This window comes from Pieris brassicae, chromosome 9 (assembly GCF_905147105.1).
Source record: "Pieris brassicae chromosome 9, ilPieBrab1.1, whole genome shotgun sequence".
Taxonomy (NCBI): domain Eukaryota; kingdom Metazoa; phylum Arthropoda; class Insecta; order Lepidoptera; family Pieridae; genus Pieris; species Pieris brassicae.
Window position 1 is genome coordinate 12,932,736 of NC_059673.1, and position 16,469 is coordinate 12,949,204.

Sequence of the window (16,469 nt, forward strand, 5' to 3'; positions counted from 1 at the left end):
GCTTTTTCAACTCAATTACAAACATTGATGAAATATTGATGTTTTTTAAAACAGTCTACCAACTTACTGTAACTTTGTTTTGCAGGCTCTTAATGTGGTTTAATTGTGGTTTTCATTTTGTTTGTTTGTTTATTACTGTTATTTTTTTTAGTTTACTTACTTTTAGTTTTAGTTAATTAATCATTAATGTTTAGTTGTTTGCTTAGTTTTTTTCTTTCATATATTGCTTATGCTTTAAATTTAATTGATGTGTATGTGTGTTAAATGGGAGATGTCATATTTTCTCGTATTTTTTAGGCAAACACATTGGTTTAGAACGTAAATATAATGAATTAATAAGTTAAACATTTTCCTGAATAGCTTAGTTAATAAAATATGCCATTATTTTTAAACAGTTGTTAAATTGTTTATTATTTCATGCACGACTTTGTCTAATCCGCAGAATCTATAAGACATAAATAATTATTTGATAAAACTAATATTTAATGTCTCTAATTGGCGCCAATTAGGACCACAGACTAGTAAGTAGTGAGTAGAGACAGTTTATGCAACGCAAAGCAGACGTGTTTCAAATACGAATTAAAACTCTTTGATATATACTTTGTAGAACGTTATATTTCGCAATTCAACTATTCTATATTGACATTGATATTCATACTTCAAGTTTCTTCGACACGAGGTTATATAAAGAAAATAAATTAACACGGAGGTAGCCATCAACTTCATGATAACATTTAGCTTGGCGCCAATTCTGACGCAACCACAGACTAGTAAAAAAATTGATGAACTATAGAAGTGACGCGCTTCAAATACCAATGAAAACTCTTTGCTATAAATTTCGTAGAATGTTTTATTTCGTAATGCAAACTTAAACATATTCTGGACCAGCATTGACATTCTTAATTCAACTATTCACTACAGGGTATATAAAGAAAATAAAGTAACTCTGAGGTAACAATCAACTTCATAATAACATTTAGCTTGACTCAGAGATATGTTTATTAAATAATTCTTAGTACATCTTCAATGGATATTTAAATTTCACTCATAAATATACATTAACTGTAGAACAAAAATTTCATATGTAATAATTGTGGACGTAAACTGAAACAAGAGATTTTTAATGCTTTCAAACTATAAAATGTAAGAGTCGAATGTCACGTGAAGTGGTGGTTCTGCCCTAAAGTACTAATGTGACTTAATTGGCCATTCATAAAAAACAGTAATATCGCACCGTTTCAATAAGAACTCTTTCGTCTCTTTCCGTCTCACTGATTTTATTTATCAATTGTTTTTTACGTTATATATGTGACAGACAATAAACTTAAGAGCTTGTAATTTGAACTGAAATAATTGCCATATAATTTTGTCTGTCAATATTTTAAGAGTTCTTTGTTGTAGTTGCGATATCTTACAACAATTTCCGGGCTCGATTGTAAAAAATCTTTCCAGCCTATTAATATTTAACATGACATACTAACCGTGAGAATAGTGCTTTGAGTAACAACAAAAAAATTAAGTCCACTCAAACCAATCATTGAATTGTGGACTTGATCCATGAAACGCTGCATCTAAAAAAATTAATATAATTATAATCACAATAAATATATTATTGTGATTTCCTCCTACTATTAACAATATAGTAAAGGCCTATATATAGGATGTGGCGTAAATTATTTATAAGTTCTAAAACAAGGTGTATGCATAAAATTATACAACAAAATATTACATTTTACACACATACACATCAATTACATAAGCAAGCGCAAGGGAAAAAATTTAACGACCACTAAATAAAAAAATAAAATAAATAACTAAACTAAATATAAACATAAACCTCATTAAGAGCACGATAAACATGGATTACTGTAATGATTGGACGGTATAGTGCGGGTAGAAGACGTGATTTAGTGGTTCTGAAATATATTGTTACGTTGTTGTTGAAGACGGGTTGACTGAAATGTTTCTCGATTTTTCCACAAGTTAGAAACATTTTCACTAAGCTGTAATATCTTTTATGACCGTTTCAGGAGAGGTCTTTGGAAAGGAGAAAATTGTAATTTGTTACATCGCTTACAAGATGCTGAAACATTATTTCAGGCTGTTTCAGAACTAGTGTCTTTTCAGAACTTTCAGTCGAGTGGGACAGTTTTTAGGAAATCCGTTTTCAGGCATTTTCAGCACCAGTTATACCCCTTAGATGCAGGAATATTCTAGTCAGAATTTTCTAGGTGTGAGACAAGGATAGAATGATACGTGAGACAGAGGGAAGATTGGAACTTTCTCGAATCCAGAATGAATAATCCAGATCGTTATATAGGACGGAGCAATGTGCGAATGAGATAAAGAGTACGTACGTTCGGGAATTGTGCAATCGGTACTTAGAGCCAATTCACCTAGAGGAATTCTCAAACATCGTTGAACTAATATAAGCGAGCCGAAACGCGACCTATTAAATTAGGTTCGATTGCGATTCCGAAAGATTAAAATTGAAGTGATGAAGTGCGAATAGTGAAGACAAGTGATAAAGTACTATGTTAAGTGCGCGTAATTTATTACTTTTTAGTGTAGACAAATTCCTCGTTGATTTATTAAAAAATAAACCCTTATCTACGGCATTTTCTATCCGTACCCAAGCTCGTAACAATATTTTTAATGTTTGGTAACAGTTTCTTGATTTTGGAGATTTTTTATGTAATAGGAGGCAAACGGGCAGTTGGCTCACGTAAAGTTAAGTGATACCGCCCATGGACACTCACATTGCGAGAAGGCTCGCAAGTACGTTGCCGGCCTTTCAAGAATTGGTACGCTCTTTTCTGGAAGGACCCTAAGTTGAATTGCTTCAGAAATACTTCAGTGGGCAGCTGGTTCCACATAGTGGTGGTGCGTGGCAAAAACTGCCTTATTAAACGCCTTAGATATTCGTTATTGTAGAAAATTAAAAAAAATATACATCTTTTCAACTTTTTTGGTGTGGAACACGTTGAACACCTTTTAACCTGTAAAATTTATGTTACGCAGAAGATATACTACGTAAAGTTATTTTGTTACCTCAATATTGTAGTCATTTGGGCCAATTTCAAATAAAGCATCTAGGGGTATCCGTGTTAATTTATGAAGCCAAGCCATCGCTGCCAGAGTGCTCCACGTCTTTGCTATTGAGTAAAACAGTGCATAATATTGTTGAATGTAGTCCAGGGTACTTTCTCTGAAAGCGTAGTTTTTTCGTAAAGCTCTAAGAAAGGCTCTAAGAAAAGGAAATGGGCTGGTCATATAATGAGAGGTATAAAAAAATTCTGTCTGAATAAAGGCTTATATTATTATTATTTTAAGTAGAATAAAATAATCATTATCTGCACATCGACTGTGGTGGTAGCTTATCTTCTATTGTTACGCACGCAGGAGATATATGAATAATCACTGACCCTATAGTGTGTGACCCTAAGTGATTTCTTCCAAACAAAAAAACTTATTATCGATTAATCTTGACGCTTCATGCCTTAAATATTGCTATTGGCGAGAATCTCTGGCCCTTTTGCGTCTAACGGAATAAAATCACGTTATTTTTTCTCTAAAAAATTTGGACAGATTGTGGGTCACAATTCCACCTAACGTTAAGAGATAAGGCCTATTGGAGGCCTATCCAGGAGGAAATAGGCATTATTTAACAGCCGTTTAAATAAACCCATAAAAACTATCTCGGTAGTGGAGACTTGCCTTCTACTCGTTCACTGTACAAGAAACGACAAAACGAAACGAAATTGCAGTGCGTTACAGCACAACCAAAGATATTAAAAATAAATTGTGTTTAACGTACCCATAATCGTAAGTACATTGTGTACTATAAGATCTCCCATCACTGAAATCACGGTTTCTGGCAAAACGTAATGAAATTTTTTTTTAATTAAAATTAATTTGAATTAAATTCTATATATATATTAGTCTGTAATAGCGTAGTTTTCAACTACTGAATGTTGAAGATTCACAGTTCTAATATCGCTATTAAAAGAGGTTTGTGGAAGAAGGTTCAAGATGGGGTTTATTTATTTTAAGTACTAAATAAAATAATAGTGCAAAATAAAATAAATAAATTCAAATAAATTAATTAATTACAGATCCAGAAGGTAAGTAAAAAGTATAAAGAACTTTATTTCAATAAATAAAGAAGGCATTTTAAATACTCAACCAATTTTGATGAATCTTTAACTGTTATTTAAGTTATATGCTGAATCTGCCTGATTTAAAAATTTATACAGGGTGGCCAAAAAGTCGTGGGGGGGGGGGGGGGGGAGGAAGTTATCCTTTATTTAGCGTTTTTAAAAGAAACCTTTTCCATTTTTTACTAATTCTTATTAAAATTCGAAAAAAATCTACACCTCTGTATCTTTTCATAATATCCACTAGATTGGTACTGATGAGTCCTTGCGTTAGACATGCTATTTAAGGTTGTTATTTGGGTGTATTGAAGTTAATGTTAAGTTATACTATATAAAATTTTCTCAAATCATAACTCATAACTTATTTATTTCGGACTCCGTTGTGAAAAAAAATACCCTCCCGAAAAGTGTATTATAAGTATTTAATAGGGATTCTGAAAAGGTATTACACATGGCCATGAGTGACTATAATTTATTTCTAGGACGAGAATACAAAACAACGATTCGGACTTATTATTAATTACCTGTAATCTGTGACCAGTACTGTGTGAATTAGACTAGATTCAAACGTGTACAGATAGCTGCTGCGAGGAGAGAATATACTCAACGGGAGTATGCAGAAATGCATTACTTATATGGCTTTTACGTCAATGCCTGTGCTGCGACAGGGAAGATTCTCATCGCCCGATTTAAATGCATTAGATTTTTTCTTTGGGGCTATTTTATTTTTTATCAAAGTGAGAACAATATCAAACAATTATCATTATTAACGACAGACGTGCATATCGTAGGTAACGTGGAAATTTTATTTATTGTAAAAAAAATTGTTTAATTTTAATAATTATTTCATAATTTTTGTTTTGTTTTTTCGTTCTAGAAATAAATTAGAGCCCCTCATGGCCATGTCATCATTTAGACCTTTTTAGAATCCCTATGAAATGCGTCAAAAAATTTTATATGGGGTCACTTTTCGGTTGAGTATTTTTTTATCATTGTAGTCCGAAGTAAAGAACAATTATAACTCTGCAGGGGTCTAATTTAAGGACCTCCTTAAGAACATTTTTTTTGCAGCTGATGACCCCATCTGATCTAGTTGCGTTTGATCTACGACTTTTTGGCTATCCTGTATATTACAGGAGACAAACGGACATTACGTTAACCTGATGTTAAGTGATAAGCACATGAACAGTTTGAATGCCACATAGCTCGTGAGATTTTTACCGGCCTTTTAGGAATTGGTACGCTCTTTTCTCGATATAGTTATTTATTTGCCTAAATATTTGTGGACAAACATGTATATTTTACACACGAACCCTTCTCATTATCGTGACCTCAACTCTAACAATTCATAAATGCAAACTGTCCCTCCGTTTTTAAATCTTTAACACAGTTCTGTTCTACAGAAAATATATACTAACAATCTGTATAATATTTGAAATGGCAACTTACATGAGAATGACGTAGATTAATTTACAATTTTTCAGAAGATTTGCGAGTAGTGATATCAATACAAATGGATTAATAACATTGTCAATGTTTGTTACAAGGTGACACAGTCGTGTGTACTGCATACGTACGTTTGCCCAATACATTTTATTACCTGCAAACTGTCATAACCATCATAATATTATTTATATTGGGACAGAAATTCCAGCGTCTTTCTAGACGAGCGTAGTTTAAAAAATGATGGAATCAGGTTGTGTAGTTGCCATGATCATTCTCCGGAAAGAAAAGTTAATATGGTTTTTAATTTAAGATCTCCAAGCTGGAATATTATCCAAGATGGAATCAAAAATGGAATCTTGTCGGATTAAGCTAATATATATTTCTGTGCGTAGTGAATCCTCGATCATCCGGTGTGGCAAAACATCGTAAGGAAACCCGCATGCCTTGGACGCAAGACTCAAAAGCCTCTATCGGGCAGAGAAAGCAATATTATAATTCTATGAACGGCTCTTTATACACACATATATATATATATATATATATATATATATATATATATACTTACTCTCACTGGATCCCGACGCATATTACGATTAAAGTTCCGAAAAAACATTGCCAAGTACAAAGTATGCGCAGTGATGAAGAAATCCATGCCGTTCACCACAAAGTTCAGTTGCAACCTCAAAAACTAGAATAAATACATTTTATAATATAAATTTTAATGAGACAATTAATTAAATTAGTTTTAACATAAATTTATACAAAATTGAATGATACGAAAATATTTTCGTAATTACTTCTTATGAACGTATTTCATAAATGGAGTTTTTTGTTTTTCATGTACCGTATAGTAGTTTATATCAGCTACGTGTATCAGTAAATGATATACACCGCCAAAGTACCTTCAGTAGTTGTCAAAATATAACTGGTTGTGAACGGTCAGGACGCTTACCTGATACCGCTGACCGTAGACACATATATTCAGTATTCAGTTCATTATCAATAGCACAAACATTTTTGCATATATATTTCAACGACTAACTTTAACGTTCCAGCCTATTCATGCCACTTAAGAACTAGGATCGTTCTAGGCATAGTACGAAGGACCCCACATATGGCCGACAAGGACAATGCTGATTCGGAGTTATCATCTAACCTTCCTCTCATGGAGAGGATTGAATATACGATTAGGTTAGGCGCGTAGTAGATATTACAAATGTTAATTATAAGTTACGTATTGATCGCGTATTTAGACCAAGCCGGTCCTAACTAAGCCGATAAAAGTACAAGTATATCTGTAATATTATTGTTAACTTACCTGAAAAATCATTGAAGTTGCAGGATTAAAAGGTATGTGTACAAAATGTTTTCGAAAATATGTTATAAAATACAATTTTATTTCTTCACTTAGACTCAACGTAAAACAATTATGAATGAAGTTCACAAATGTTGCTATGTGTAACGCTTGGTCGACTGAAATTGAAATATAAATTTACATAAATAAGCTGAATCTTGTTATGGTTTACTTAAGTTATAAGAAAAAAGGGAGAAAATCGAGAATTAATAAACAACAATGTTTACAACGGTGCTTTAACGCTATCTAGCCGCGTCTTGGGTTGAAAAATTAAATGAAGAACGTGAATACACCTATGTGGTATGGCACGAACTTGCTTGTTATTTTGGTCATAGAGTGCTGTAATCTCAAACTGTCATGACTGCATCGCTTTCATTGATATTTCATAATTCTGCCACGGGCGAACGCCTACCAATAGTTCAACTTTAACAGCAATAATTTTTATATCACCGAATCAAACCTCTACAGTCATAGTAAAAATTTATTTATTTATTTACACCACATATATAATAAATTGTCTCCAGTATAAGTTAGAATACATATTATCTAAAATATTTGACAATTAAAGTGAACATAAAATTTACAAAAAGTGGAACTACTACATTTTAGTTTTTACTTAGTAATTACTCATTTGGAAAAAAAATCGCCTAATGCAGTTTACGAATATATACTATATTAAATAGATCAGCTTACTACAGAATATACCAATATGTGAATGAGTCGTGTTCATACTTTTGTATTCGAAAAGAATTCACAACTTCTAGGCGTAATCAGAAATCTATAATCTGGTAGATTACCACCAGTTCCAGCAGTTCCCCAGAGCTGGGGCTTTCCAAACACAGCGAGAAAATGCTGCCAGCATCACAGGGACCAAACGTTTTAAATTGGTTTTTATTTTCTATTACTATTAAGGTTAAGAAAATTGTTAATACTGTATGTTGTGTGTTGGATATCTTCGATATTTTAAAATGATTTTTCTCTCTGTGTTAATAATTTTAAATATTTTAACACATATAAATACATATTTTATAAATTTAATATTACTTACCAACATGGGATATTAGAAAGATAGAAATGATTCTCTTAGAAAGCTTAACAAACTTCTTAGAATTTTTAAGTGATTTTAATAGGCTTTCACATTTATTTATATTTTCCAAAAACGTTTTCCAACGAAAACTGCTTTTTATAAAAATTATTATCGCTAGAGTTGACGTCATATGATCGATTAATCGAACTGAAAAACAAAACACAAAAATATGAATGGTAATTACAAGTTACAAGACGATGATAATGATTGAAGAAAAATAATGTGTTAGTGGTAAATAATAATATTCATTAATTTTTTAACACATCAGAGAGGAAAACGAGTATATGTACTCGAAGATATCTGTTTCCGTCACGTGGCACGAGTACAAGTTACCCACTAATATTATCCTAAACGTCCGAGCCCAGTCAAAGGTCCTTGGGTCTCTAATTAAATAGGGTTTGGATTATCTCATTTTTCGGCCTTACAATACGAAGAGGCGATGAGAACTTGGGGAATCTGATCGTGGTTGGTAAGAGAGTAGGCAAATGATCACGTGGCCTTTCGCCAATGACTCAATTCAAAACTGAAATACCTAGTCCACTTTACAAATTTCCTTCCTAACTACATAGTCAATACATGGGCTACCGACTGGAGAGGAATGAAACACACTATTCCATATTACTTTAGAAATTTTCATGATCTTGAACTTTGTTAGGTATAAAATGTTATTAAATATTCATTATATATAAAAAAACTTACTAGTATGCCGGAATGAAATATCCTCTTGAAACGTATAATTATATGAATGTATGCTAAGATACAAAATGTGAAGAATAATTATAAATAAACTGGAAATTGCATTAATTGATTTCCAAGTAAATCTGAAAATAAACATAAATATGTATTATGATTAAGTTGAGTAGGAACTAAGAGAGACAGCCTAATGAAAACTATTGTGGCGGCGTCCATGCGTCAGGTTGTCTCTCTCCCTGAAATATGGCGATGGCATGTTCCCGTTCACGAGTATCACACATGGCCATGCGTGATACTCGTGAACGGGTGCTACTTGTGTTTTTTCGACTATGTATTTGCTTATTGTTCCCACGAGAATGTAACTGCGTGTGAGTCCGAGACAAATCTTTGTTTTTAATTTATTTTATTATGATTTATTACTTAAGATGTCATGTGGAACATGGTGTAATGGTTGCAGCTCTATACAAACGTTGTGTAGTACAAAAAAAACTTGGCGATTAAAAAGAGTGGCGGAGAGTTTATTGCCAGTTCTTCTCTTCCGCTCTACGTCCTTGATTTTGGAACTGCATTTAATGAATATTTCTTTTTTATTGACGTTCATAAGTGTACATTGTGTTACCTATATAAATAAATGATTTTTGACTTTGAATATACAGTCAAAATCTTATAACGACATCGACGGAAATACTCATATTTGGTCGTAAAACCTATAGTCGCATATGACGTTCTTAAGTACCTATTGAATGTGTAATTAATACGTACAATATAAAACTACTTACTATTTTATCTATTTCACATGAAAATTATTACATAATAAAAATACATTACGTACATATTATTTGTTAATGTAGAAATTAACAAAATCTGTTATTTTAGGTTGTTTGAAACACTTCTGCAGTATGTACGCAGTTTGTAGTTCACGCTGAATTTTAATAAGAGTAGAGTTCATTTACATTAAAGAATTTGTCCTAATACATTGACAGCAGTGAGACCATCATTCAAAGTTGGCAATGTAAATTATTCTTTAGTCTCTTCCTGTTCGTAATTTTCTTTTTGAACTCCGTGTACAATATATTCTTCCGTAGCTAGTGTTCAAATTGGAATATAGTTATCTACATCAATAAATTCCTCTGCTTCAGTAGTAGATAAAGCAGGTCTTAAATTTTGGGATAATTGAGCCGAATAATTTTTTACTACATCAGTCATATTAACTGAGGGTATTTCTTATTATTGAAGTGAAACTTTTTATCGGCGTTGGAAAGAAGCTTGCCGTCACATTTTTCGGTTATGCGCCACCTTTTTCTTTGGTTCAACCACGGTTGATTTGAAGCGATTCGAAGCAATTAATAACAAAAATATATAATAACGATAACAGTGATAGAAATAATTCTATTTAATGAAATTATGTAATAATCTTAGTAGTAATAAGGTAAAATGAAATAATCGTGTTATTTGTATTCATTTCTATTATAATAAAAGACTTTTATTAAACTTTATCTAATTTAGCTTTATTTAACCAATGTCTGTAAAGTTGCATATAGTCGATCATTTTTCGAAAAATTAGGTCATAAAGAAGTTTCACTTCTTACGTAGTACACGCACACACTTTTTTATATTTGTGTATTATTTCTTTGCGACATGTTAAAAGTTTCACGAATAACTCAACAATATGTTTTGGTGCATCTTGGTTTCAGATAAGTAACAAACTGATTGAAGACATATGAGAAAGCGGGCTTTGGGCTTCGATTAAACTGCATACACGTGTACCTATTTTGTTTCTGAGAAATACAATAGACCCTAAACTCGAGTCGTGGTCTAATAGAATTCCGCCGGGACCTTTGATTATTGTCAATATAACCGGTATGTTGTTCTATACGATGTCGTAAACGGTTTTGACTGTAAAATTATACGTATATGTATCAAGTAGACGGTCGAGGTTTTATATAAATATCTTAGGAGCTATCAAATATAAATACTGAAATGCGAATTAATTTAAGTGACACACCCACACTATGATAACCCAACACATAGCAGAGTTTCTTTCGATTGATTTCCTTAGATGAAAATAAATAAAATTTACTTGATTAATCCTACAACTTGTTTTCAAAGCTATATAATTCATAATAGCCAAAAAAAACAAACAGTGAACAAAGCCACTACGAATGATATTAAATATTATACTTTAAAGATAAAATAAGCTTTCTTTAGGTGATTTTTAAAAGTTAAATAGCTTTATATCAACTAAATATTTAAACTATTAACCTGGATTGATTCTCATTATTGGCCTTTAGCAGACCCGACACGGGAAATAATCCCACAAGCTTGAATGGAATGTAGATTTGGCGCATACAGTCAAAGTAGCTCATGACTTCTGAAAAACAATGTTAAGAATGTAAGCTACTTTTAGCTAATAATAATAATGCAGTGGCGCAACAACCCTAAATGCAAATTGAATTCTTTGAACAATTTTTTTTTATATGCTGGGGTCGGGCAGGAGGCCCATGATGTTAAATGCAACCACCACCCATGGACACACATTTCCAGAAGGCAAGCCTTTTATGAATTAGAACGCTTTTTTTTAAAGACCCTAAGTCAAATTGGTTCCCTCCCGGCTTAAAAAACTAGCCAACGGGTTGATGTGGAGAAGGATCTTGCTGTGCCAAGGCTCATCTCACATCATCAATGGTCGTGGAATGCCGGGCCATGACGGCACATCTCGTGGCGAGTTGTGGACAAGGCTCTAAAAATGGTCATGTATGTATGCAATAATATTACTTTACCTTAAGGATAGAACAATGTTGTGAGAGGAGAACGTATTTCAGCAATAATTTAGTCGATATTCATCAAGTTTATACACAACTCAAATGACAAACAATTTTTCATGAATTTCGGTAACTGTAAGTCGAGCCTTGTTTGATTTACGATCAAATTGATGAGATTAAGGCTTTGGTGCACCTAGCTAGCGCCAAAGACAAAATAAAGTGAACAATAAAACAGAACCCATAACCAAGCAGGCTTAGTGAATGTCATGAATGGAGATAAAGCGAAAGAGGTATATCAGGACCGCAGGAAGTGGATTTTGAAAATTTAAATAATTATCAATAATTCAGGCAAATCGTCCAAGACCTCATTTTTTAGTCAGAAGCAACATATACCTTAATGAGCACTCGCACAAGTGATTTTAATTTCCTTCATAGTGTGATTGGAAGTCTGGCCCGAGATCATCACGATAGCAGGCGTAAAATACGTTAACATTCTATATAATATAGACATCTCAGTACGCCCAAAACTTAATCGCAATAAATGGTATTTAAACATTCGTACCAAAATAAATACAGCGGTTGATGGATTACTTATTTTGTAGAATCTGACAATTGACAAATACATCCGACTTAATTTCAAAGAAATTTTATCTAACATCATCATTAAATTGTGCTTACAGTTCATTTCTTAATTATTTATGTTGCATTATAATTCATGAAATATATAATTATTATATTATTATAATCGACTTTTAACTTTAATTTAATTAGCTGCATATCCCGGTTTTCTTTTATAAAATATTTTGAAAACAAATATAGGTATAGTATAAACAGTAGTTTTCAAATAGCTGTTTATTTTATGTGCCATAAAATGTACAAGAAAATTGTTTCGATTATATTTTACGTTTGTTACACGTTAATATTTATAGGTGAGATGGTGTAAGTTAGTAATATAAAAAAGTAAGCATAAGTTTAACCATATATCATTAGGCGTTAAGTGCTAAGCATGTTGAGATGCTTTGTACTTCAATCGATGCATTGTAAAAGAACGTACACTTTGGCTGAGATTTATAAGATTATTGTAAGATGGTCGAAGTCCATCTAAGCGCATATAAAATCGTATACAGACATTATTCTAGTCAAACTTTGCAAAGCCTGGTTTCTATCTTTACTAATGGAGTAATGTAATAATCATTGTAAAAAACGTATTTAAATATATAAATATCATTTATATATTTAACAAGAAACGTAATTTTAAGAGAGTAGAAAAATAATTTCGAATTCAAAAGTAGTTACAAATTATTATAAGTAATGACATATATTAATATTAATTTTAAACAAATAAATGTTATTGTTTAAGTTATCAAGAGTTTTAGAGTTCTATAACGTAATGTTAAACATTAATTTTTATCTGTAACCTATGACAGACAAGCGACAACTTGAGCTAAGTCATGATTTTGACATACGGGTCGTGGTTAAGTAAAGTCTTGTTTCTGAGGCTCACGTAAGTTCCCACTGCAAATCATTTCATACATGCATCATAAAAAACTGCATTTTGTGTATTAAAAAATTCGAAATTCAAAAACTATTTCAATCATATCTTTTATATTTTGATATTTATTGCGAAATCACTATATACATATTTTGATTGTAGCATACTAACAAGTGTTATAAGAAACGAAAGAGTACGTCCATTTATTTTACAGTAATGGCAGAACTAGTCCGATATGAACACAAAGCTTTAATGTCCGCAGATTATTAGTATTATTCGATTTTATTGTTGTGTCATTATATTATAGATATATGAGTTTAAAAATGTGTTTTCCCTAATTTCGTGGTCCAAATAAATCTGGATGCTACGTAACAAATTATCCTCGACGGCACCTGCGCGAACCGTTATGGTGCAACTATATCAGATACTCAGATTTGAACTAATCTTTGATTAATCTTGAAGATCAATTAAATTTAAGTTGGCTCATGGAGGCGTTTTTTTATTATAATGATCGTTTTGATTTAGGAAGGTGATCAGCTTATTGTGCTTATACGAGCAAAATAAACAGCTGAGCTTCGTTGGTGTTTGGCATACTTTTTAAAACCATAACTATTTAAACAAACCTCTTGACAGGATATTAAAGCTTAATGATACATACATATATATGTAGTATAATTTTTTAAAATTAAAATAACGATATAAGGAGAATTTTAAACTATCCAAGGTGGGATTAAAGCACAAAACAGCAAGCTTTTCGGTGTCACCAACCGTTTCCTGCAAGTCACAAAATTCATGGATCCATGCAGCGACGTCTGCCAGGATTTGGCTGCTGATGATAAGGAGCCAGTCTGTATGATCTTCAGCCGGTATAAGAAAGGTTATCAATTCTTTGTTAATCTATGCCATGCAAGGCGAAATATTTGCAAGGAAAATACGGGTAAGTGTTTTTAATTAATAAAAATTAAATTAATTTAAGTACATAGTTTTTTCTATGTACAATTAGTAATTGCTCTTACGATGAAGGAAAATATAGTGAAGAAACCAGACATGAGGCTTAAATATCGTCTTAGTCAGGAACAGAAGGCTTTTATTGCTAAAATGTTTTAAGGAAACAAGCCAAGAGTATTAAATATATATGTCACAGATTCGATTAATATTTGCCAAGTGATTATCACTATCATAATTTGACAATAATTCAGGGCAAAAGTCCAGAGCAGGCACCGATCTAGAACAACTACACTGAATCGATTCAATGATTGTCAACAGTAGTGAACTTGATTTTGATAAAGACAATTTACAACCTGTAAGATATATATCATATTGCGTGGATTCAGACGTCATGAATCATCCAACGAATCGCGTCAATTATTATTATTACATAATCTCTGACTCTATCTTGGATCAGATATAATATTTTTCTTATATAATTGATTTTGTTTCAGTAATGCATATGGTACACTCAAGCAGATGTCTGAAAAGTAGATTGTTTTTCATGCCAATAAATTAACGTAAGGAAAAACTTATCTGTTTTGTTATTTATAAAAAAAATGTAATAATTGACATTCAAAATGTACTTTAATTAATCATTTTTATAAGTCTGACAACAACATGATTAAAAGATTCAAGAAAAGGTGTCGTCACAAATGTTACATATATTGTGTGTGTACACGCGTTAGAAGTTATACTTCTTTAGCGTAACAAGATAAAAATATTTCTAAACATACTATCTTTCGCCTTATTCTACGTTTGTAAAAATACGACACTAACAATATCGAAGAAAGGTATTTAATACATTAAAACTTTTATTATAACTATTTAAATAAAGTTTATTTAAAAATACCAAAAACTTATTTCTACATAATTAAAGAAATGGACATTTTTTATTATAAAATGTTGACTAAGTTTAGGGTGTCGGTTTTTTGTGACGGTGTGCGCGTGTATTGTAAAAATTTACTCTCATTATTTTTCTCTAACGCGCCAAAAGAAGACTTCTAAAACACAAGCAAGGAAAATTTTTATAGAAAGTTATTAACGAGAGATTTACAGGATCATTACAAGTAGCGTAAGCGAGCTGTAGGTACGTAAAGAGACTTTTAGTTCTAGTAACTCTTGGATTGCACGCTAAGGTTCAACATACATGTTCTATATTTAAATAAACAACCCAAAAGAAAGCACATTTGACAGCCACATTTAGACATGCCGGGAAATTCAAACTTTCCTAGTTTATTATTGTCGTAAGAGAAACACAAACTAAGGCAAATAAAAAATGTATTAGAATTTTCACAATTGGTTTGAATTTTTCAGGTGCTGTCAATTTCCGCGACTGAAGCTGTTATACAAAAATATAACAGAGCCATACAAAATTCTGTGCAACATTTTATAAAACGCTGAAAATTTCAAGTACTTATTGTAAACACATGTATATAAAAGTTCGTTATTTTGAATAACGGTTGTGAGGTAATTCAAAGACTCATATCAGAATAGTTAATTGTTTAAATTTTGGCATTATTTATAATGTTATGTTACGTACGAAGCGTTTTCGTTGCAAATTATACAAACTGGGACACACATGAGCAAATTAAAAAAAATGGTCTTTTCTTGTCTCGGCACAATAAGTTCTCAGGAATTTATCATTATTTTAAAGATAACTAACGTCTAAACTGTACAGGCTGAAAAGTCAATTTTGTCATACAAAAGTAAAACATTCCAGATGGACCTGTAACATCTGGAATTAAGTAATTTGGACATGCTTTAGATTGGAGGAAAATTACTATTTTCTAATTCAAATTCAAAATCATTTATTCATTAACACAATGTACACTTATGAACGTCAATAAAGGAATACATTAAAAAAAAATGGTAAACACTACAATGCTCTCTTAAATGCTAAATGCTTCTAATTTTACATTTGCCGCTGTTCTCAAATCAAGGGCGTAGAACGGAAGAGAAGAACTGGCAATAAACTCTCAGCCACTATTTTTATCGCCTAGTTTTGTAAAAAACTGCAACCATTACACCATGCTCTACTGGATATACTAAGTAATTAATAGTTATTAACAATAAAAAAAATGATAAGCAGCAGGCATGATGTAATAAGAGAACGCACTTTTTTCCCAAAATGCTATCCTAAAAATGGTATGACTAAAATTTATATAATATTTCGAAAATGGCGCCAAAATCACTGCCATAAATATTACAGAGCAATCCCGTCTAATTCAAACGACGCAAAGGCTTTCAAGTACTCCATTACACGACCGATTTCTCTTTGCGACAAAGATATTCAATATTCAATAGAATTCTCCGATTTTTCTGACAATTTCCCGATTGTACAACATTCACACAGATGCTTCAAGATATCAGGTTAACAATGTCAAGTAATGTTTTTAATGGTAAATAGCTGTTTAAAGCAGTACAGATATAATAATAAAATTAAAAATGTTTTATGATCTCAGATTAACACAATACCGATTTTGTGAAG

General features: G+C 31.8%; 1 protein-coding gene and 1 long non-coding RNA gene across 8 annotated transcripts; one reads left to right on the forward strand and one right to left on the reverse strand.

Annotated features, from left to right (window-relative positions):
- Nucleotides 1-690: 690 nt before the first annotated feature.
- LOC123714064 (gustatory receptor for sugar taste 64f-like) lies at nucleotides 691-12,030 on the reverse strand. 2 transcript variants are annotated; one of them, XM_045668158.1, is made up of 11 exons: nucleotides 11,893-12,030; nucleotides 11,000-11,108; nucleotides 8,744-8,865; nucleotides 8,006-8,191; nucleotides 6,922-7,076; nucleotides 6,169-6,291; nucleotides 5,607-5,764; nucleotides 3,818-3,874; nucleotides 3,052-3,208; nucleotides 1,482-1,571; nucleotides 691-1,104 (listed from the first exon to the last, which is right to left on the reverse strand). In XM_045668158.1, the coding sequence occupies exons 2-11, from the start codon at nucleotides 11,101-11,103 to the stop codon at nucleotides 1,042-1,044; spliced, it is 1,215 nt and encodes a 404-aa protein (XP_045524114.1). In that variant the 5' UTR covers nucleotides 11,104-11,108; nucleotides 11,893-12,030; the 3' UTR covers nucleotides 691-1,041. The 2 variants fall into 2 exon arrangements, with proteins under 2 accessions (XP_045524114.1, XP_045524113.1); XM_045668157.1 differs by lacking the exon at nucleotides 11,893-12,030 and adding an exon at nucleotides 11,518-11,695.
- A 305-nt stretch (nucleotides 12,031-12,335) lies between these two features.
- LOC123714065 lies at nucleotides 12,336-16,202 on the forward strand. Of its 6 annotated transcripts, none has more exons than XR_006754264.1 (4): nucleotides 12,356-12,459; nucleotides 13,716-13,928; nucleotides 14,434-14,499; nucleotides 15,296-16,202. It is a non-coding gene; the product is annotated as an uncharacterized LOC123714065 (long non-coding RNA). The 6 variants fall into 6 exon arrangements; XR_006754263.1 differs by lacking the exon at nucleotides 15,296-16,202 and adding an exon at nucleotides 12,927-13,003 and having other exon boundaries at nucleotides 12,360-12,459; nucleotides 14,434-14,514; XR_006754265.1 differs by lacking the exon at nucleotides 15,296-16,202 and adding an exon at nucleotides 12,860-13,003 and having other exon boundaries at nucleotides 12,432-12,459; nucleotides 14,434-14,514.
- Nucleotides 16,203-16,469: the final 267 nt, after the last annotated feature.